The sequence below is a fragment of the Salmo salar genome, chromosome ssa16, assembly GCF_905237065.1.
Source record: "Salmo salar chromosome ssa16, Ssal_v3.1, whole genome shotgun sequence".
NCBI classification, from domain to species: domain Eukaryota; kingdom Metazoa; phylum Chordata; class Actinopteri; order Salmoniformes; family Salmonidae; genus Salmo; species Salmo salar.
In genome coordinates this window covers 69,997,240-70,019,774 of record NC_059457.1, presented here as the reverse complement: position 1 = coordinate 70,019,774, position 22,535 = coordinate 69,997,240, and the positions used below count along the sequence as shown (strand labels likewise).

The 22,535-nt window shown below is 41.7% G+C and overlaps 1 protein-coding gene across 3 annotated transcripts in view; it reads left to right on the top strand.

Annotated features, from left to right (window-relative positions):
- The window catches only part of LOC106574413 (E3 ubiquitin-protein ligase Midline-1), a 53,254-nt gene extending 31,129 nt beyond the window's left edge, over positions 1–22,125 (top strand). For all 3 annotated transcript variants that reach the window (XM_014150288.2, XM_014150287.2, XM_014150289.2), the window contains exons 3-10: positions 9,987–10,082; positions 12,654–12,761; positions 13,838–13,986; positions 14,156–14,283; positions 15,178–15,321; positions 19,397–19,558; positions 19,814–20,021; positions 20,305–22,125. In XM_014150288.2, the coding sequence (XP_014005763.1) occupies positions 9,987–10,082; positions 12,654–12,761; positions 13,838–13,986; positions 14,156–14,283; positions 15,178–15,321; positions 19,397–19,558; positions 19,814–20,021; positions 20,305–20,653 (1,344 nt within the window). In that variant the 3' untranslated portion in view covers positions 20,654–22,125. The remainder of the gene's footprint in view (positions 1–9,986; positions 10,083–12,653; positions 12,762–13,837; positions 13,987–14,155; positions 14,284–15,177; positions 15,322–19,396; positions 19,559–19,813; positions 20,022–20,304) is intronic.
- Positions 22,126–22,535: the final 410 nt, after the last annotated feature.

Genomic DNA, 22,535 nt, shown 5'->3' with positions numbered 1-22,535 from the left:
GGCAGGCAAAACCCCGAGGATAAACCATCCCCCCCAAAAAAAACATCATCCTACCACTGATTTCAAAGGCTGGCACTTTTATAATAGGGAGAAATCGTGCCCGATTGCAGTTCCTAGGGCTTCCACTAGATGTCAACAGCCTTTAGAGTTCCAGGCTGGTTTTTGGAAAAATGAGCCAGAAATTGTGCTTTTTCTAGGTGGCTCCCATTTTGGCTGTAGTGTTTCCAAGCGCGTGAATGAGAGCGTGTTCTTAGGTATTTTTCTCCTGTAAAGACAATAACGATTCTCCGTCTTAAATTTTATCGTTTATTTGCGTATTAGGGTACCTAAGGTTTGATTATAAACATTGATTGACTTGTTTGGATACGTTTATTGGTAGCGTTTGGGATTCATTTTGTATGCATTTTGAAGGAGGGAAACCGACTGGATTATTGACTGAAGCGCGCCAGCTAAACTGAGTTTTTATGGATATAAAAAAGGACTTTATCGAACAAAAGGACCATTTTAATGTAACAGGGACCTTTTGGAGTACCAACAGAAGAAGATCTTCAAAGGTAAGGCATATATTATATCGCTATTTCTGACTTTCGTGTCGCAACTCCCTGGTTGAAAATGATTTGTTATGCATTTGTGTGCTGGGCGCTGTCCTCAGATAATTGCATGGTTTGCTTTCGCCGTAAAGCCTTTTTAAAATCTGACACGGTGGCTGGATTAACAACAAGTTAAGCTTAATTTTGATGTATTGCACTTGTGATTTCATGAAAGTTTAATATTTATAGTATTTAATTTGAATTTGGCGCTCTGCAATTTCACGCTAGCGTCCCACTAATCCGCAAGACGTTAATTGAAATGCATTCCAGGTGAGTACCTCATGAAGCTGGTTGAGAGAATGCCGTGAGTGTGCAAAGATGTCATCAGGGCAAAGGGTGACTACTTTGAAGAATATGAGTTGTTTTGTGTTGTTTAACACTTTTTTTGGTTACTACATGATTCCACATGTGTTATTTCATAGTTTGATGTCTTCGCTATTATTCTACAATATAGAAAATTAAAAAAATTAAGAAAAACTTTTGAATGAGTAGGTGTTCTCAAACTTGTAGGTTCCAAACTCTGTTTTAGACGATACTGACATTATGACCAAAATTATTCTATTTACACTTTGTAGTAGGTGTGTCCAAACTTTTGACTGGTACTGTATATATATATATATATATATATATATATTTACATAATCACTACATCTTAGAGAAGACAGCAAAAAATGGCTCAAGTCATGTACTTTCATTGATGGCTACCAACATATGCTTTTATTTGGTGACCATTGTAGTCTCAGTCGAGTGGACAGGTTTCTAATGTTTCAGAGGCTACTAATGCCAAAGTAATCATGCTGACACACAACAAATGCTACAAAAAGATAAATATGGGTCTAAGGAAATGCATATAGTGTTTGACATAATTTTTTAGTTTAGGACCTTTATATGATGCGATATAGGTAGCGTTGCATTTTTGCAACTGTGGGTCTAAAAGGGATAAAACTGAAAAAACGAAACGGTTAAGTTTAGGCATTAATTCCGACTGTTTAAGGTAAGGGTTAAGGTTTGGGATAGGGTTAAAACATACAAAATACAAAAGAGTGCCTAGCACTAGGATTCAAACCTCGATCCTCGGAGCCGTAGCTTGCGGCTCAAGCCCATCCTCTATCCTAATCCACAACGCCCTATCAAGCGGCGAGCCTACTAGATGGTAATAGGTGCTCACATTGCCCCTAGTGGATGGTATCCAAGGCATCTCCCGACGTCCTGGGAACCTGGACAAACGTTGAATACTGAAGTGGATCTGGTGTGACCTGGCTGCAACAACAGCGCTAGAGGGAGTTGTGATGTGTGATGACCCGGTAGACATTTTTCAGAGGATTAAACTGCTTGTTCAGGGACACCCGGACACAGAGTGAGCAGGAAAACAACGTCCCACCTGCCTATGTGGAAAGAGACAGTGGTGTAGCAACAGTATAGGATAATCGGTCTACTCCCATGACATCACTGCCTGAGGCTAACTATGTCTAACATCACTGCATGTCAGTCAATACCACACGCAGTGAGTTAAAACAGGGATAAAGAATATTTCTTGTTGTTATTCCGAACAGAAGCCTGTTGCTCAGAGACATCTGGTATTGTGTTATGTAATATTGGGGAATGGGCACTGACATGATAGGACATGTAGTTCTTGTCTGCTAGCTTAAATTATTTTTTCAAATCAGAGTCTGACCAGCAAATCCAGGTATGTGCTTGCAGGTAATTAAATACCAGGCAAAGCACAACAACCAGCCTAGTTGCCCTCGTATAGAGGATGCAGAAGAAGTTATGTCACACGCCATGTTTTATCAGTGACCTTGTTTACAGTATAAAAGGTACAGGACCTGACGCACCATAGCAATGATTCATTCATTTTACTCAGGGGTGTGAAGAGGGTAGGCCTCCTAGGACTCACGCATCTTAGGGGGATGCTTTAGTGGGATGCTCACTTCGGACTATGGGAGAAGGAGAAAAGGGCAAAGTCGTGATCCTGGTACTCCTGAGTCACGCCATTCACAAAGGCAAACATTGGGGTAGAAATTGACACCCCAAAAGGTTCATACTTACAAATATATAACAATTTTGTTATTTCCAAGCCACACATACATTATAGGTTGACCTTTGCATTAAGATAAAAACAGCCTTGCCTGTCCTCAGCTCTCTTTTTGCTATGATAGTGTAAAAAAATTTGTGTTTTAGATGCCTTTGGTGTTTCCTCCAATATAGATAGGATCAGATATTGAATAGTAAACGTTTTTCCCTAATAGTAAAGGGTTCTTACAGGGATCTTGGAAGGTCAAGTAGCAAGAAGCCATTGAAAGCTTGGTTAGTGGTAGCTTTCTCTTGATTAGATACAGATGTTGAAGGAAAGACGTTGGAATGTATTTCCTTTGTAGAACTCCCTGCAACTGCCTTCAACGTCATCTGACCACACTCAGGAGTAGCCCACTTTTTTTTACAGAACTGTATTTAAATCTCAAAAGTTTCCATATACCCTTCCACTAATGACCAGGGATTTCTCCCAGTTTGAAATGTTAACTACTGAAATGTGGCTAGTGATATTCCGCAATGAAGAGAACTTGTGTATTTGGTAAATGGATACAGTAGGCTGTCATTTCATACACTACATTATCTCCTGCTGAGAGAACATTCAAAAGAGAAACTGACTATAAGGATTTAGGTATTCCATCCGTTTTATTGACATTTTGGTTTTTAAAAACACACAATTTGAAATATCTATAAATAGGACAATTGTATTGAGTTTAAGTTCAACCATGTTTAAAAAAAATTAAAATGTTTTATCTTTATTTAACCAGGTAAGCTAGTTGAGAACAAGTTCTCATTTACAACTGCGACCTGGCCAAGACAAAGCAAAGCAGTGCGGTACAAACAACAACACAGAGTTACACATGGAATAAACAAACATAGTCAATAACACAATAGAAAAAAAGGAAAGTCTATATACAGTGTGTGCAAATGGCGTGAGGAGGTAAGGCAATAAATACGCCATAGTAGCGAAGTAATTACAATTTAGAAAATTAACACTGGAGTGATAGATGAGCAGATGGTGATGTGCAAGTAGAAATACTGGTGTGCAAAATAGCAGAAAAGTAAATAAAAACAATATGGGCATGAGGTAGATAGATTGGGTGGGCTTTTTACAGATGGGCTATGTACAGCTGCAGCGATCGGTTAGCTGCTCAGATACCTGATGTTTAAAGTTAGTTATTGGCAGCAGAGAACTGGAAGGAAAGGCGGCCAAATGAGGAATTGGCTTTGGGGATGACCAGTGAGATATACCTGCTGGAGCGCGTGCTACGGGTCGGTGTTGTAATCATGACCAGTGAGCTGAGATAAGGCGAAGCTTTACCTAGCATAGACTTATAGATGACCTGGAGCCAGTGGGTCTGGCAACGAATATGTAGCCAGGGCCAGCCGACTAGAGCATACAGGTCACAGTGGTAGGTGGTATAAGGGGCTTTGGTGACAAAATGGATGGCACTGTGATAGACTGCATCCAGTTTGCTGAGTAGAGTATTGGAGGCTATTTTGTAAATGACATCGCCAAAGTCGAGGATCGGTAGGATGGTCAGATTTACAAGGGTATGTTTGGAGGCGTGAGTGAAGGAGGCTATGTTGCGAAATAGGAAGCCGATTCTAGATTTAATTTTGGATTGGAGATGTTTAATATGAGTCTGGAAGGAGAGTTTACAGTCTAGACAGAGACCTAGGTATTTGTAGTTGTCTACATATTCTAAGTCAGAACCGTCCAGAGTAGTGATGCTAGTCGGGCGGGCGGGTGCGGGCAGAGAACGGTTGAAAAGCATGCATTTGGTTTTACTAGCATTTAAGAGCAGTTGGAGGCCACGGAAGGAGTATTGTATGGCATTGAAGCTCATCTGGAGGTTGGTTAACACAGTATCCAAAGAAGGGCCAGATGTATACAGAATGGGGTCATCTGCGTAGAGGTGGATCAGGGAATCACCCGCAGCAAGAGCGACATCGTTGATATATACAGAGAAAAGAGTCGGCCCGAGAATTGAACCCTGTGGTACCCCCATATAGACTGCCAGAGGTCCGGAGAACAGGCCCTCCGATTTGACACACTGAACTCTGTCTGAGAAGTAGTTGGTGAACCAGGCGAGGCAGTCATTTGAGAAACCAAGGCTGTTGAGTCTGCCGATAAGAATACGGTGAATAGAAATCCAAGGCTTAAAAACAAAGGTATCCATGTATGCCGATGACTCAAGTTTTATGTTAAGTCCGCAAGCTAGATCCCTGCAATGTCTCATTAAAGATCTAGATAACTTTTCTGTACTCTCTGGACTAAAACCTAATTATGATAAGTGTACAATATTACGTATTGGATCCTTAAAAAATACAACTTTTACATTACCTTGCAGCTTATCTATAAAATGGGCTGATGGTGAAGTAGACATACTCGGTATTCATATTACAAAAGATATAAATATGCTCTCCACAATGAATTTCAATAGAAAACTTGTAAAAATAGACAAGATCCTGCAACCAGGTAAAGGTAAATACCTGTCTATTTATGGAAAAATTGCCGTGATTAACTCCTTAGTCATATCTCAGTTTACTTACTTACTTACTTATGGCGCTGCCTACTCCTGATGATTTATTTTTCAAATCATATGAGCAAAAAATATTTCGCTTTATCTGGGACACTAAACCAGACAAAATAAAACGAGCCTATCTATATAATGAATATGAATTGGGTGGGTTGAGATTATTAAATATAAAAGCACTAAACCTCTCTCTAAAAGATTCACTCATTCAAAAGTTTTATTTGAACCCTAAATGGTTCTCATGTAGATTAATAAGAAAAGCTCATCCATTGATTAAAAATGGCCTTTTTGCCTTTGTGCAGATTGCCATGTCTCATTTTCGATTAACTGAAAATGATACTTTTTTCAAAGTATCTGTCTTTTTCAAACAAGCATTGCAGAGCTGGCTACAATTTCAATTTCATCCCCCTGAAAAGATAGAACAAATATTACAACAAATATTATGGCTGAACTCAAATGTGCTGGTTGATAAAATACCTGTATTTATGGGAAAGTTGTTTGAAAAGGGTATTTTGTTCTTAAATTATATTGTAAATTGTAATGGTAGAGTTATGTCCTTCATGGAGTTATCAGAATTGTACGGGAAGGTCTGCTCAATCCAAGAGTACAACCAATTGATCACAGCATTGCCCCAAAAATGGAGGAGGTGGGTGGCAGCGGGAGGAGGTAGGGAACTGGTCTGTCTTCCCAATATAAAGGATCAAAACTGGCGGAGGAATAAAAATAGCATAAATAGGAAAGTATACCAGTTTCATTTGAGGACCAGGATGTTGACAATTGTGCCATACAGATTGCTAAATAGCTGGGAAGAGATTTTTGATGTACCGATTCCATGATACAGGGTGTATGAGTTGATATATAAAACAAAGCAAGATTCAAGACTTCGTGCTTTTCAGCTAAAATTATTATACAGAATTCTTGTCAACAAAAAAATGTTGAATATTTGGGGCATAAAATCATCGAAGCTCTGCAGATTTTGTTGTGAGGATACAGAATCAATAGACCATTTATTTTGGTATTGCCCTCAGGTAGCCTGTTTCTGGTCTCAGGTTCAGGAATGGCTGAAAATGCATAGCATTGATCTAAAATTGACCCGAGAAATAGTACTGTTAGGAGATCTGGAGAGACCGGGTCAGTCAATTACTAATATACTAATACTCTTAGTAAAAGTATTTATCTTCAACACACAATCTGTAGATTCTATACGATTGAAATTGTATTGAGATTGAAATTGTATGTTAAGCATCATAGCATAGTTGAAAGATATGTGTTGCGTAGAAACACGAAGTGGGTGGCCAGCAGAGATAGATGGGATGGGCTGAGGGAAGCTGAGGGTTGGTATGTGGAATTGGAGACAAGTGGGAGTGGAGTTGCTGTGTGAGAGAGAGAGAATGATGGTCAAAAGATAAAGGAGAAAAAAAGTCAATAAAACCTAATAAAAGTACATTTGAATGACACTAAGTGGCAGTGTTTTTACAACTAATGTCGGTTTGCCTGAAGCTGATGCCGTGCAGTTGTTGGTACACATGCATATACGCACACTCTCATTCAAATAAACATACAAGAACACACACATACATGCACACGAACATATAAAGTAGGCATTGCTGTTATGATTTCAGTTGTCCTTGATGTCCTTTGTTTTAAATGTATTATTTTGTTTTATTTATTTTTGCATTGTTGTTTGCTGTTTTCTTCTGTCTTTTCCTTTTTTCTCTTTAGTTCATTCTCTTGGTTGTTGGTGCATTGGGTTCTTGGGGGTGGGGAATGGAATGAATTGTTTGTTTTTTTTAGTTTGTTTTCTTCCTGGGGGGGGGACTGTGGTAGGGGTCTCGAATGGTTGAGGGACAGCTATTGGGGAACTGTGGGGGATCTTGGAGGTTTCTGGTTTCACAAGATTGTGATCATGAAAAAGGAAACTATGACATATATTTTATATCACTGTCAAGCATACACACTCACACATAAGGATGGCTCTGTTGCGGAAAGACTGATACATGTTTGATAGTGTCTTGGTGCTGTATTGTTTGTCCCTCATGTTCTAATACTTTAATGTTACCCCTTCCTTGTGTTTTCTGTAATAAATAATAAAACATTTAAAAAAGAATACGGTGATTGACAGAGTCAAAAGCCTTGGCCAGGTCGATGAAGATGGCTGCACAGTACTGTCTTTTATCGATGGCGGTTATGATATCGTTTATTACCTTGAGCGTGGCTGAGGTGCACCCATGACCAGCTCAAAAACCGGATTGCACAGCGGAGAAGGTACGGGGGGATTCTAAATGGTCAGTGATCTGTTTATTAACTTGGCTTTCGAAGACTTTAGAAAGGCAGGGCAGGATGGATATAGGTCTATAACAGTTTGGGTCTAGAGTGTCACCCCCTTTGAAGAGGGGGATGACCGCGGCAGCTTTCCAATCTTTAGGAATCTCAGACGATTCAAAAGAGAGGTTGAACAGACTGGTAATAGGGGTTGCAACAATGGCGGAGGATAATTTTAGAAAGAGAGGGTCCACATTGTCTAGCCCGGCTGATTTGTAGGGGTGCAGGTTTTGCAGCTCTTTCAGAACATCTGCTATCTGGATTTGGGTGAAGGAGAAGCTGGGGAGGCTTGGGCAAGTAGCGGTGGGGGGTGCGGAGCTGTTGGCCAGGGTTGGGGTAGCCAGGAGGAAAGCATGGCCAGCCGTAGAGAAATGCTTATTGAAATTCTCGATTATCGTGGATTTCTCGGTGGTGACAGTGTTATCTAGCCTCTGTACAGTGGGCAGCTGGGAGGAGGTGCTCTTATTCTCCATGGACTTTACAGTGTCCCAAATCTTTTTGGAGTTAGAGCTACAGGATGCAAATTTATGTTTGAAAAAGCTAGCCTTTGCTTTCCTGACTGACTGCGTGTATTGGTTCCTGACTTCCCTGAAAAGCTGCATATCGCGGGGACTATTTGATGCTAGTGCAGTCCGCCACAGGATGTTTTTGTGCTGGTCGAGGGCAGTCAGGTCTGGAGTGAACCAAGGGTTATATCTGTTCTTAGTTCTACATTTTTTGAAAGGGGCATGCTTATTTAAGATGGTGAGCAAATTACTTTTAAAGAACGACCAGGCATCCTCGACTGATGGGATGAGAACAGCAGAGGTGTATTTGGAGGGAAAGTTGGTCAGGATAATATCTATGAGGGTGCCCATGTTTATGGATTTAGGGTTGTACCTGGTGGGTTCCTTGATAATTTGTGTGAGATTCAGGGCATCTAGCTTAGATTGTAGTACTGCCGGGGTTTTAAGCATATCCCAGTTTACGTCACCTAACAGAACGAACTCTGAAGATATGTCTCCTGCCTAATATGAGTCTTTCCTTTTACCACCATAGACATTTCTTTACTCCATACAGCCAAAGGTCTTTCAACAGAGGTCTTATCCACATGATTTATCTCTCAGTGAATCTCATTTACTCTATCAACACATTTACAGACAACAGGTTTGGATCACCCCAACATTGTCCTACATTATTAATTGTCCAATAGTTGATATGTAACAGATGCTTCTTTCACATTTCTTCTGATACTCTGATTCATTCTGACCTCCTACTAGGTGAATAAGAAGAAAATACATAATAAATATCCTCCTCAACCAGAGCTTGTGTCCACTTTAAACTCAGTGAGTTGAGACTATGGGCTATAAATACATGAGATCAAGAGTAATTTCTCCTGACCCTAATACAAATTTACAACAGGGATATTTTAATTAATCTTCTCAGGAATGTGGGGGACAAATTCCATTGTATTAACGTCAATTTCAATCGGCCATTAGATTGAACACGCTGAGGAGAACATAATGGAGGGAGTCACATGGGGCATACTGTTTGACCCCTTAGTTGGTGACTGAACTACGGTTTTGGTTTTCAGTGATACCTATTCAATATGTCCATTCAAGCAAGAAGACATGCTAGTAGCCCTTGTAGTATTGCTGTTTTCTTCCATGGGTTCAGTTATTTTTACATCCCCGTTGATCATGCCATCCCCTATGGTCCTTAATGTGTTTTTTTTGTATGTCATCGTCGTATTAAGGCCATCCATTAGACTGGTATGTCCCCCCACCCTTATTCTCCTGCCTGGCTCGTCTGTTGTTTACGCTGTTTGCCCATGGGGCAACTCCATTTAATCCCTACTGAACATCACATTGTGGCTTAATATGGTCGGTTTGGCAATAATACAATCGAATGAATGAAATAAAGAAGACAGATTTTTTTCTGGACAGAATCGGAAGGGGGAAAAGGGGAAAAAACGTCAGGAAGAACAGCTTACATAAAGACTCTTTGATAGGTAGATGGGCTGTCAGAGGAGCTTTTGATGCTTCATTTGCCGGTCGGAGGGTTTATGCATGACGTTTTTTTCCCCGGAGTGGCTCAGGCTCTGGCTCAGGCTCTGCCAGTCGTGTTAGGCTGTGAGTCCAGCTCAGAGACTGACTGACCGGGATGAGGCGGTATCGGGACGAGGGACAGGGGCAGCGCCCGGAGGTTCGTGTCCAAATTGTCCAAAAGCAAATGTGACAACTGTGGATGAGATTTTGGAAGGGGAAGGAGGGAGGAGGAGGAGGAGGAGAGGGAGGAAGAGAGGGAGGAGCAGGAAGATGCTTCTCCGTTTTGGCTTTATGATTTTGCTCTCTCTAAAACAGAAATGTAGGACCTCTGACACCTTTTGATCAGCTTGGTTTTGTGTTTATTTTCTCTTGAAAGTATGGTAGGTTGCTTTTCAAGCGTGTTCATAAGAAAAACAAGGACAATAACTGTTGTTTTCTCTTCTGTCTTCAATAGTAATTTCCTCTTTCTTTTGCAGCAAGCGTTGGATTCCAACCTGAGTCATTTGGTCAAGAGGAACAATGAGTTGGAAGGGTTGATGGGAAAGTTGATCCAAACCTGTCAACATGTAGAGGTGAGCGCTCTGTCACTGACCATGCTATGAGTTCAGAGATGCGTGCATGTGCAAGAGGCATGCTGTAGTCAGTTAGTGTAGTGCATGTGATGCAAGCCCAATTACCTGTACAGTATGTCGTTCACCTCAGAGAAAACTACAAACGTTGTAGATTTTTGTATTGATGCCAAATTTCAAATGATGATTTCCCTGACATGATTATGCTAATGTTGTCATGTCATCATGAAGTAGTTTATGTGGTAACAGATGCTCCTGTCTCCGCTTGAGTTTGCTCATCTGAATTTGTATATAGAATCATGTTCTACAATTTCAAAATGCACAATGTTTTCCTGATATGTAGGCTACTACTAATCATTGAGTTGTCAAGCAACACATTATGAAAATGTATTATATTATATACATGTCCAATTTAAATGTGCCCATGTGCAATACAATCAGATTTTACTGATGTATCTATACTGAGACAAAAGATTGGTTGTGCCACTTCTTTAATGAAGGTTGTTCTGGATTAAGCCTTTCTGACCATAGTCACTGGTTCTTGATCTGTGATGATTCAAATTAGAAGTGCCTGAGAGGAAAGAGTCACAGCCCCATGGTGGAAGGGTGGGCTAGGAAATGAAAATGACATGGCCTGAATCTTTATGACTTATACTCTAAGCAGAGATTGCACTATGTCTCTATGACCACTGTGACCAGTACACAAAAAGGGTGGTAACATTTGAGGACAGGCCGCAGGTCCACTTTGGTCATTTCATTTAGCCTTTTAAAATCCACAAACCTGGTCCTTACAAAATGGATGTATTTAAATAATGCATCAGAGAAAAAGAGGGGAAATATCTGACCTCGTTTTCATGGTGGATGTAGGTCAGAAAAGAACATGTACATGGTTTTTAAACCATGTTCACGTGTGTGTGTGTGTGTGTCTGTGTGTGTGTGCAGCTTGTGCTCAGTGAATCAACTTTGTACTTTGTAAAAGTAATCTGCGTGAATAATTGAGGAATGTGGAATGAGCTGCAGAATTATTGTGCAACTCATGAAACCACTTCATTAAATCTGTAGATATTAATTTGCTATATCCACCCCAAGGATTAGTTAGAGTTTTTTTTGTATAGTCATCATCAGTGTGCATAAATGTGCAAGGACCGGAAAGACACCCTTTCTCAGCACTTAAAGAGAGTACACAGGACGCGTGTGTACTTTTTGGAGAGATTGCTGAATATTTGAAATTCTTCTAAAGCAAATCAGCCTCTTTCCACCTCCTGTTAAACGTTTCTGACCTCTTTTGACGTGCAATTCTCCAGAAACGCTTTTGCTTTGTGTTAAATTAATGTCTTATGCTCCTGCCAAAGACTCATCTTTCATGTCCGTCACACGCTCCCTTGCCATGTCCAAAGGCTGAGCCCACAGTGTGTCCTCACTGAACATCCATCTCCTACTGTAATACATAGACGGTTCATTAGACCTAAAATCCACAAATATTCCATGGCAGAACAGAGGGGGAGATGGTGGCACTCACCCATGACCTCCTCTAAACCCTGTGAACTAACAGTAGAGAAACCCACTCACAGGGCGAAGGAACCTAATTACTGGCGTTGAAAAGACGGATCTGTGTGCGTTTCAATGAGTCCCTTTCATATCATAAACAGCCTGTCCACACCAGGGAGTGACCGTAACACACCTCGTTGGCTTGGCAACGCTCAAACAATCCCTCTTTCACATCTCCCCTCTCCGCTTTTCGCTTCGCTTCGGTGGAAACTTGTCCAGGTGGTGAAATCTGTGTTTCACCAGGACATAAAAATGGGCACCAAAGAGGCATCTATTTCAAAGGCCTGTGGCTAGTAAAGTGGACCTGAGTGTGCATGTACTCAACAATCGCAAACCTTCAAGAGCTGTGGACTGATCCAAATGCTACATAGAATTGAGCACTGTTAGACTCAGCAAAACAAAGGCGCAGGCAGTCCTTATCTTCTGTAGTAGCCAGAAACAAACACACATTAAAATATTGTGGCTCAATGTTGATTCATTCACTCGTAGGTTATTCTTTGCAATGCAAAACCAACTGACATCTGAATTATCATTAGTTAGAGCTAGAGCTTTAAATGGATACTGCAAGATTCTGGCAATTCATCTGTTTTTCTACTTTTTTCTAAATCATGGCCTTGCGACAGGTCGGACATTTTGATAATTACAAAACATTAAAGGGATACTGCGAGATCCGTTTTATTTTATTTTTTGCCAGAGTCAGAGTAACTCGTGGATACCCTTTTTATATCTCTGCATGCAGTATGAAAGAAGTTAGAGGTAGTTTTGAAAGCCAATGCTGAGCCACTGCTAACTAGCATTAGCGCAAACCATACGCTCGCGTTCCTGTAGACTTCCAGTCATTGCGCTGACGCTAGTTAGCGTTGGCTCTTGAAACTATCTCTAACTTCCTTCCTAATGCAGACATAAAAATGGTATCCATGAGTTCGTCTGACTGGGTAAGTATAACAGTAAATGGTTTGTAATTACAGTTTACTTAAGGCTATGAATTATCAGACAGATTTATTATGTTTCATTTGTGTTTCTCAGGTCAATGCATCACGGCAGGAGGGAAAGCTGATGGAAGAATGCGACCTCCTGATTGATATCATCCAGCAAAGGAGACAGATCATTGGGACCAAAATCAAGGAGGGAAAGGTAAGATCCAGGAGTGGCCATGGGTCTGAAAGGGGAATCCCATCCAACACACACACAATCCTCTGCGCTTTCTCTGAGCTGCAGTCTGAACCGTACAGCCTGGGAAGGAATGTAATAGTAAAACAACAGAAGGGTAAATGTCTCTCGCCTTCTGTTCGGGGTCTGCATTGGATCTGTTGGAAAGTCCACCGTCTGTTCACTCTCAATCTGTTCATTTATGATGCAAAGCGAACATTTGAACAAGGTCACCAGGGGGATTGGACCATGCTTAATTATCAAAATGTCCAACCTACAGGGCATGTCTCAATTATTTTTACTGACTGACAGAGTTGGAGTTCGCTCAAAGCTAACTATTTGTAGTCAGAGAGGAAATGAAACGACTTAACACTTTGTGTTACTTTTACTTACTTTAGTTCCCTTAGTGAATTTCTGTTGGCGTTGGAATTACCAATAGCTGTCCAGGTTAGTCAGAAACCAGATTCCTGCAGTTTCTCTAAATGACGGGACTTCCTTCCTTCCTCCCTGGTCTCGTGTCAGGACTTGAGTCAGGAGCGGGGCTTTAAAGTAGAAGTACCAATATCAAGGGCCATAGAGGCAGTTTAGCTCTGACCTTTCGGCTGGAAATGAAAACCTGCCTAAATAGAAATCCTTTATGGTGGGCGGTTGCTGCTGAGACAATAGAGAGAGAATTTGGTATTCCTTCCTGCTCCCACACCTCTGGTATTGTCCAGATATAGGATACGGGTGAAAGTTGATTCATATAAATACCAGAAAATTGTAACAAAAATATACACATTCGAATGAAACCAAAGATTAATTGTTTAGTTTAGTGTGTCAGAAAATGTTGATGAGGGTAGTGTCTCTGACCTAAATACAACATCCAACCAACCACATTTCACTGCCCTCAATCACTCTCTCTAAACCTCTCATTAGGTGAAGAGAAAGCAACAAGCCAAAAACATCTGGATACGATAGCAAAACGCCCCATCTGGGCTAAATCTCTACCATCCCTGACGTGGGATTCAGTTAATCACCTTTAACCCATTCTAACCCCCTCTGTCCTATCTGCTCTATAGGCGGTCCGGATCAGGAAGCTAGCCCAGCAGATCTCCAACTGTAAGCAGTGCATCGAAAGGTCCTCTGCTCTCATCACCCAGGCCGACCAGACCCTGAAGGAGACGGACCACGCCCGCTTCCTCCAGAATGCGAAGAGTATCACCGAAAGGTGAGCAAGGCCAGCACGGAGGGTGTGGTAGAAATTCACTACAAACACCGGCTCTGACTAACCATTGGCAATTCACAGTCAATCAACATGACCTCTGGCATCCTATGAAAATGTGCAACATAGTGGGATAGTTGTGAACTAAACCCTCTGGGATATGTGTTTGTGTTAGGGTTTCCATGGCGACCGCCTCCTCTCAGGTCCTGATTCCAGAGATCAACCTGACGGACACCTTTGACACGTTCGCTCTGGACTTCACCAAGGAGAAAAAGCTGCTGGAGAGCCTGGACTACCTGACAGGTACAGAGTACAATCAGCTCTGTTTACTAGTAGTGGTGGGCGCCAAAAGTGATCATTTCATACAATATCGGTATATTGTGATAATGTGGCAATATTGTGATATACTGTGATATTGTTGCTTATATTGTGATATTGCTTTATGTCATGACGTCTACTATATCAAAGCACTGGCAATATCTCGCTATATTCTATTGTTAAGTGCAAGAGTTGGCATCTCTCTCTACAACCATAACTTAAAAATGTGGTTGTATGCACTCAACCTAACTGTGGTCCAAAGTTCCACATCTACATAATGCCAAAATTGTCAATGTTATTGCATGTTATTGCAGTACCCCAAAATATTATACATCAAATGTATAGATTTATATGAGTTTGTGGAAGAGATTGTTGTTTAGTCTTTGTGATGACAGAGGGCTTCGCTTGAGGGCTGGCTCACTAAGTGAATCACTCTGAGTCATTGATGTGCACTCACTGGCGGAGGGGGAGCGCGAGAGAAGGAGAGAGAGGGAGGGAGAGAGGGAGAGAGAGGGAGAGAGAGAGAGAGAGAGAGAGAGAGAGGGAAGGAGAGATGAGAGAAGAGAGAGAGATGAGAGAGATGAGAGAAGAGAGAGAGAGGAGGGTTAGGGAGGGGAGGAGTGCGAAAGATGTCATCAGCCTCTGATCAACTGTCAACCTCTGAAATATCATCTGGGCTATAAATTATCATTAGCAAACAAAAGCTTGGCAATCAATATAAGTCACTAGCCTTCAGTCCTCCTTTAAGAGCCACAGTACTTTGTTTGAGGTAAAACAGCACACTCAAAAGGTGAACCACTGTTATTTCATTGTTATGCCAGAGCACGCATAACATTTTCCATTCTTACCCTTTTCTAATTTCTCATTACCCTTATCTAGCGCCAAGTCCTCCGGGCATCAGAGAAGAGCTCTGCACTGCATCGTACGACACCATCACCGTCCACTGGACCTCAGACGACGAGTTCACAGTGGTTTCCTATGAGCTCCAGTATGCTATCTTCACAGGGCAAGCCAACATTGTCAGTAAGTATCTGTGTGTCGGCAAAAATGCAGTCACACATACCAGAAACAACCTTCAAGCACACAACTATCTTCATAGGTCAAGCAAATGTTGTCAGTGTGTAAGTGATACTACCCTCTGGCATACCAGACACACCACCAGACACACAATGGTATCTTCACATGGCAAGCCAATGGTGCTAGTAAGTGCACAGAACGCCTTGAGAGAACGCTTTGTGCTCACAGAACTCTCTCCTGATGATAACTTTTGTATTTTCCAACTCAAAGCCCCGTGATAAATCAGGTGTAAAGCCAAACAGCTGGAGGACTCAAGAATCAAAACCGAATCATGCGTTTCTTCTCACCGAGCCTGTCGACTAGGGCCAATGGGGTGAGCTCAAATCTCAGGATCTCAGCTTGAGTTATTGCAGTGTCAAAGGGGACAGTGTGGAAAGGAGAGAGGGAGACTAGCTGACTCGGAGCGAATTACAGTCATAACACGAATCGGTGCTCAGAGCCCTCCTCCCCCACGGATCACGCCTGAATGCCACGCTCATGCATACTTCGCTGGGCAAGCAATATAAAATGAGATCAGGGGATGGGAAATATAGCTTCTTAGATGAAGAGAACAGAGGGGGAAGTGTGGCTTGATGAAAGCGGACGGCGAGCAAACAAGGTTATAGGATGTCATGAGAATAAATAGGATATGATTTGTCTCATATTGTGATCATCTCTCTTCCCTTCAAACATTAGCATTTTAGCAACAACAACAAAGAGAAGAAACGGAGAACTACCAGAACTATAGCTTTAATATTGCAATACATCATCAGTGTTGCTGCAATTTGGAACAAGAGCAGCTGGCTTTTTCCACGCTTAAATCATGTTGAAAACTCCAGTGCCCCAAGTAGAATGGCTTTTTGAATGTCTTTCGGTACCGATATACAAAATGAATGAACATAAATGTATAATAGAAGTCTACCATGTTCACCCTTGAATGATAATTGAACATAACAATTGTATCAGATGCTGTCTTTGGAACCCCGTTGAGAAGGGCCTTTTTTTTAAAGTCTACCAACATCAGCACTTTTCATGAGGAGTGGCGTAAACCCAAAGTGACACATGTTTTTTTCCACTTCCTCCTCTCCTCATCCTCTATGTTTTCTTCCCGCCCTAGTTTCACATCCAATCACCAGGTCTAAGCTCTGGGCTGAGGCTGAGGTGTTGTCAAAATGTCACATCTTAGAAATGTCTCTGAAAACACTTCTGAGGAAAAGGGGTGACGGCAGACACTGGTCCCATAGGGTCTCACTCAGGGTCATTTACTTGCAGGGCAATTTAATTACTCACTGTATTTTCTCTCACCAATGTAAATGATGTGTGACAGGCACTCCATTCCAAAATGGCTGCCATGTGTGAGGTGAGAATGGCGTGTTTCCATTTAAAATATTGGCAAATGTACTGTACATTCACAGTGCACTGTACATTTACAGCACGGCAGCCTTCAGAACACACGCTAGACATGATGATGGGACATGGTAGCCTATAGGGATGGACAAAAAGGTGTAATGGGTTCATGCTCAAAAAGATGTCGCGTGAAGATTACGGAGAATACACTGTGCACTCAGCACGATGGCCGCTCTGGCAGATAATTAAAACTTCTTATGGCTTGAGGGTACTATTTTCAGTCCAGATGAAAAGTGTGCCCAAAGTATACTGCCTGCTACTCAGGCCCAGAAGCTAGGATATGCATGTAATTGGTAGATGTGGATAGAAAACACTCTAAGGTTTCGAAAACTGTTTGAATGTTGTCTGTGAGTATAACAGAACTTTTTTGGCAGGCGAAACCCGGAGGACAAACCATCCAGGATTTTTTGTTTTTTAGGTCACTCTTTTAAATGGGTTTTCATTGAGAATCCATAATTCAAAGGCAGTTGCTTGCAGTTCCTATCGCTTCCACTGGATGTCAACAGTCTTTAGAAATTGGTTGATGTTTTTCCTTTGTGTAATGAAGAAGTAGCCCTGTTCAGAATGAGGCTCGAGGGAAGTGTACTGTTTGATAGAGGCGCGTGACCTGAAAAGCACGCTCCACTTTGTTTTCCTCCGGTATTGAACGCAGTTTATCCCGTCTTAAATTTTATCGATTATTTATGTTAAAAATACCTACAGTTGTATTGGGAAAGTTGTTTGAAATGTTTGGACAAAGATTACAGGTAACTTGAGATATTTTGTAGTCATGTTGCGCGAGTTGGAACCGGTGTTTTTCTGGATCAAACGTGCCAAATAAATGAACATTATGGATATATAACGCCGGAATTAATCTAACAAAAGGACCACATGTGATGTTTATGGGACATATTGGAGTGCCATCAGAAGAAGCTCGTCAAAGGTAAGGCATGAATTATATCGTTATTTCTGAGTTTTGTGTCGCACCCGGCGGGATGAAATATGATTGTGTTTGATGTGGTGCTGTCCTCACATAATAGCATTGTTTGCTTTCGCCGTAAAGCCTTTTTGAAATCTGACACTGTGGCTAGAATAACAAGAAGTTCAGCTTTAATTTGGTGTATTGCACTTGTGAATGTATGAAAGTTAAATATTTTGTATATTTATTTTTGAATTTGGCGCTCTGCCATTTCACCGGATGTTGTCAAATCGATCCCGTTAACGGGATTTGAGTAATAAGTGTCAGGGCTTTCGGAAGGATCGGACCAATACGCAGCGTGATCGTAGTTCCACATCTTTTATTTGGTCATCAAACTACTGCAATAAACCATAAACTTTAAATACAAAAAACAAGAAAGCCGTGACGCAGAGCAGGCATACACTACTCACAAAATAATCACCCACAAAACACCAGTGGGACAAGCATCAACTTAAATATGGCCTCCAATTAGAGAAAATGACAACCGTCTGACTCTAATTGGAGGTCATGCCAAACAAAAATGAACCTAGAAATAAAAAAAACTAGAAACTAAACATAGAAATACAAAAACAGACAAACACCCCCTGTCACGCCCTGACCTACTCTACCATAGAAAATAACAACTTACTATGGTCAGGACGTGACAATAAGACGTTTTTTAAGCCTGCGGGCATCAATGTGGCACAGCACGGCTTAGTATAGGCCTATCAATGTACAACACAGCCAGTCCCACGAACATGGAACAGCACAGCCATTGAGAGGTGAATGACCCCTCCCACCCCTAACACCCACAGTAACCACATGAAACAACAGAGTAGAGTGAATGGCAATAGATATGGAATGTGTTGGATCATTAGAAATGAATCACTATAAATGGCATAATGCTACGTTGCATACTGGCTGACTGTCTTTTTGAACATCACTGGCATTTGTCATAATGAATTGACTTTGTATGATAAATTACCCCTTAATTCCCCTTAAATCTACCACACCCTCCGACACAAGTCATATTGGACAAGAAGCATTGTCTGAACACACTGATAATGTATCCTTCCTCCCTCACTTGGGTATGATAAAAGGCCATAGAATTGATTGAGGAAATGACTGATTGTGGAATTTGGACCACTCCTCTCTATCCTTTAGCTCTGGTCTCCTAGGATCACATGAATCGACTTCCTCCCCTCCTAACACAAACAGACTCAAACCTACACCTCTCTCAAACTATAGATAAGAGTTTGCTAAACTAAAGAATAAAAATATACAATATGTTGGGGAAATATGGACTTAATTAGGTGAATGTGAATATTTGGTCCAAGTATGATACTTACATTGGCTGTGGATTGGCTTTCTCTGCAGCAGGCAAAGCAAATCATTTCCTCATTCTGTGACAATGAACTTTGCTTATGTCCTGGAATTCAGCAGTTTACGAGTGACCTAATTAATTGAAGATGTTTGCTTTTCAAAGTTTATCAAGGCCGCAATACTTCAACAACAAAGTATGTGTACTGTACATGTGCAGTCTGTGTTGTTGGTCTGTTATAGCCACTCTGTGTGTGTGTTCATGTGACTACGTGTGTGAAAACGGAAACATTTGTGTGTTCACTCATACGTACCAATGCATAGCTGAGTGTGTATGTATGACAACACTGTAACTGTGAGTCTGTTTCTCCCTCCCAGGCCTGTGTAACTCTGCAGACAGCTGGATGATTGTGCCTAACATCAAGCAGAACCACTACACCGTCCACGGCCTGCAGAGCGGCACCAAGTACATCTTCATCGTCAAAGCCATCAACCAGGCAGGTGCCCGCAGCAGTGAGCCAGGGACACTCAAAACCAACAGTAAGGGCTCCATATTCATTGTGATTTAAGGAAACTTGGAATTATAGCCTGCCGTTTTAGAGAAGTGTCTTGTGATTCTTACCTAATATGGTCACCATATTATGTTTCAATACGGCGTCCATATTAGGACAGCATCACATGTCGGGGATGGTCTCCTAATATGGACACCATACACAGCTGCTGCCTTCATAGCTTATCCTATCCTAGCCCCTTGCTAACTTAACCATGTTGTCTCTCTCCATCCTCTTCGTCCAGGCCAACCTTTCAAGCTGGACCCCAAGTCAGCCCACAAGAAGCTGAAGGTCTCCCATGACAACCTGACGGTGGAGCGCGACGAGACAGCATCGAAGAAGGGACACGGCCAGGAGCGCTTCACCAGCCAGAGTAGCTACGGAGTTGTCGGCAACGTTTACATCGACAGCGGACGCCACTACTGGGAGGCCCTGATTGGAGGAAGCACATGGTGAGTTAGACCTGGGAGACATGATTGACCAATGTCTTGCTCTGAGCCACATGGTGTTTGGCTTGTTGGATCTGGCTGGGTAGGAATGACAGAGATAGAGGGGCGGTCATGATACTCCACATTGCAAGTCACTTAAAGGCACATTTCTACAATGTAGTCAGAGAAAGATTCAATGCACGTTTAATAACTATGAGTTTTTAACACTTGGTAAGTGTTCACAAGTGTTGAAGTGTTTGGGTTTTAGAGGCAGGCTAACAGTGTCTTCTTACTTCTTTCTCTGCAGGTACGCGGTGGGCATCGCCTACAAGTCGGCCCCCAAGCACGAGTGGATCGGCAAGAACTCGGCCTCCTGGGTCCTGTGCCGCTGCAACAACTCGTGGGTGGTGCGTCACAACAGCAAGGAGCTGGCCATCGAGCCTTCACCCCACCTGCGCCGCGTGGGTGTCCTGCTGGACTACGATGCCGGCTCGCTTACCTTCTACGACGCCGTGGGCTCACAGAACCTGCACACGTTCCACGTGTCCTTCGCCCAGCCCGTGTGTCCCGTCTTCAATGTGTGGAACAAGTGTCTGACTGTCCTCACGGGTCTGCCCATCCCCGAACACCTAGAAGGGTTGGAAACCCAGGACTGAGACCCCCTGGGAACTAAAGTTCCACCGGGCCAAATCAGACTAAATTGGGTTGGGTTAGGTTAGATTAAGCCACCTCCAAGGCACTTTGGGCCACTATGAACTAGCAAAGGCCATCTTTAATCTTGAATCATCCCAGAAAATGTCATGCTACCACCTCATTTCATTTTAGGCACTTTGGACCACCCCTTGGGCCAACGTCAATCGCACAGACCACCTCGATTCAACCACAGACCGCTGTTTGCAATGGGAAAGAAGGAAAGAGCTACGTAGCTGTACAGTTGTGAATTATAGCATTGCCCAACTCCCACCTTCATGATTATGGAACCAAAGTAGCCATGAATTTCAATATTTTTAATACCATTTTCTTGAGCTTATATGACAGATATTAATTATTGAAGTGTAAGAAAATAGCCTAGATAAATTTCAATATGCACATCTTCCCTTACGTTTACACATTGTTCATACATTATTTATGGTCCGTTTACCAGGGATAGGAGACATTTATAAATCTAGGGAAATTATTTTGATGCAATTTATAGATGTTACTTTCTAATCTAGAAAAAGTATTGTGTCCTAATACATTAATGTGTAAATTATACATATTTTGTGACAACATAATTACTTTTTTCCTTATAATACCTTAAACCCACAAGTGTAAAAGTACTGTTGCATTTTAGACAAGCAGGGATACACAACACATTGCATTTTTAATTTTTGTCATGTTTTGTAATGAGATAGGTCCCTCTTTGCAATGGGACAGGTCCTTTGTAGTTCAGCCATGCATGTTAGTGAGTATCTCTCAGGCCTATTCCAAATCCTCTTTTCATCCATGAAAATAATGCAAACTACTTTGTCCTCTCCTGAGTGAATACTAACTTCCTACTGTACTTAGCAGTTGTCACAAACCTGAACTGAAAAACACTTCCACTTTGCTGTTAGATACAGTGAGGACAAGACTATTACAATCATTTCTCTACATTTCACTTACAAACTCAGTCATTATTTCACCAAGGTCGATGCCACCACTAGCCACAGCTTGACCTCAGCTTGACCACTGTATGACCCAGTGACCATGAACTCAAATGTTGTCGGATATGTCTCGCCACCACACACAGGCACTCCATGATGTTCATAACATATTATGTTCTCTTTTACTCTGTCTTCTTTCAAAAGAAGGCCCATCTGGATATTTTACAGATAATAGTTTTGTTTTTAAAGGAACAAAATGGATTGGTTCACTCATTAATTTGTGTTTTAGGTGTGGTTTGGGATTATCCGTTTCCTTGTATTGGATGCAGCGATTATCTACTCTTTAATGTTACCACAAAAATTGTTTCAATTCAGATGTATGTTTGAATCCTGTGGACACTATTTTAGGAAAGAGGATCGGAATGCTTGTGTCACTGTACAAATATGAAGTAGCATTTGTCGATTGTCAAAGGTTCAATAAAGAAAGATACATTTTAACTTTTTTACTGCCTCCTGTACTGTATATTTTATACACACCGACACACACACTTTGTCGTAAACATCACTTTAGCAATACACCACATGGTCTTTGTTTCCGACCATCAACGTAGCCTAATATATCGTTTTTTTCTCTTTCTAGACCCTTGCCTTCCCACCATAAACCAACCCAACCAGCCATCTATGTCTAAGTTAAGCCTACAAGCTGGTGAATTTATCCTGAGAACTTCCTGTAGACAACAGGGCCTCTTCCTGGTCTGCTAGATGCTTTTGACTGTGGTTTACAGGGGCAACGGTGTGACCGGGTAATATGGGCTTTACCCAAAATAATATGGGCCTCAGACAAAATAATATGGGCCTCAGACAAAACAATATGGGCCTCAGACAAAACAATATGGGACTCAGACAAACAAAG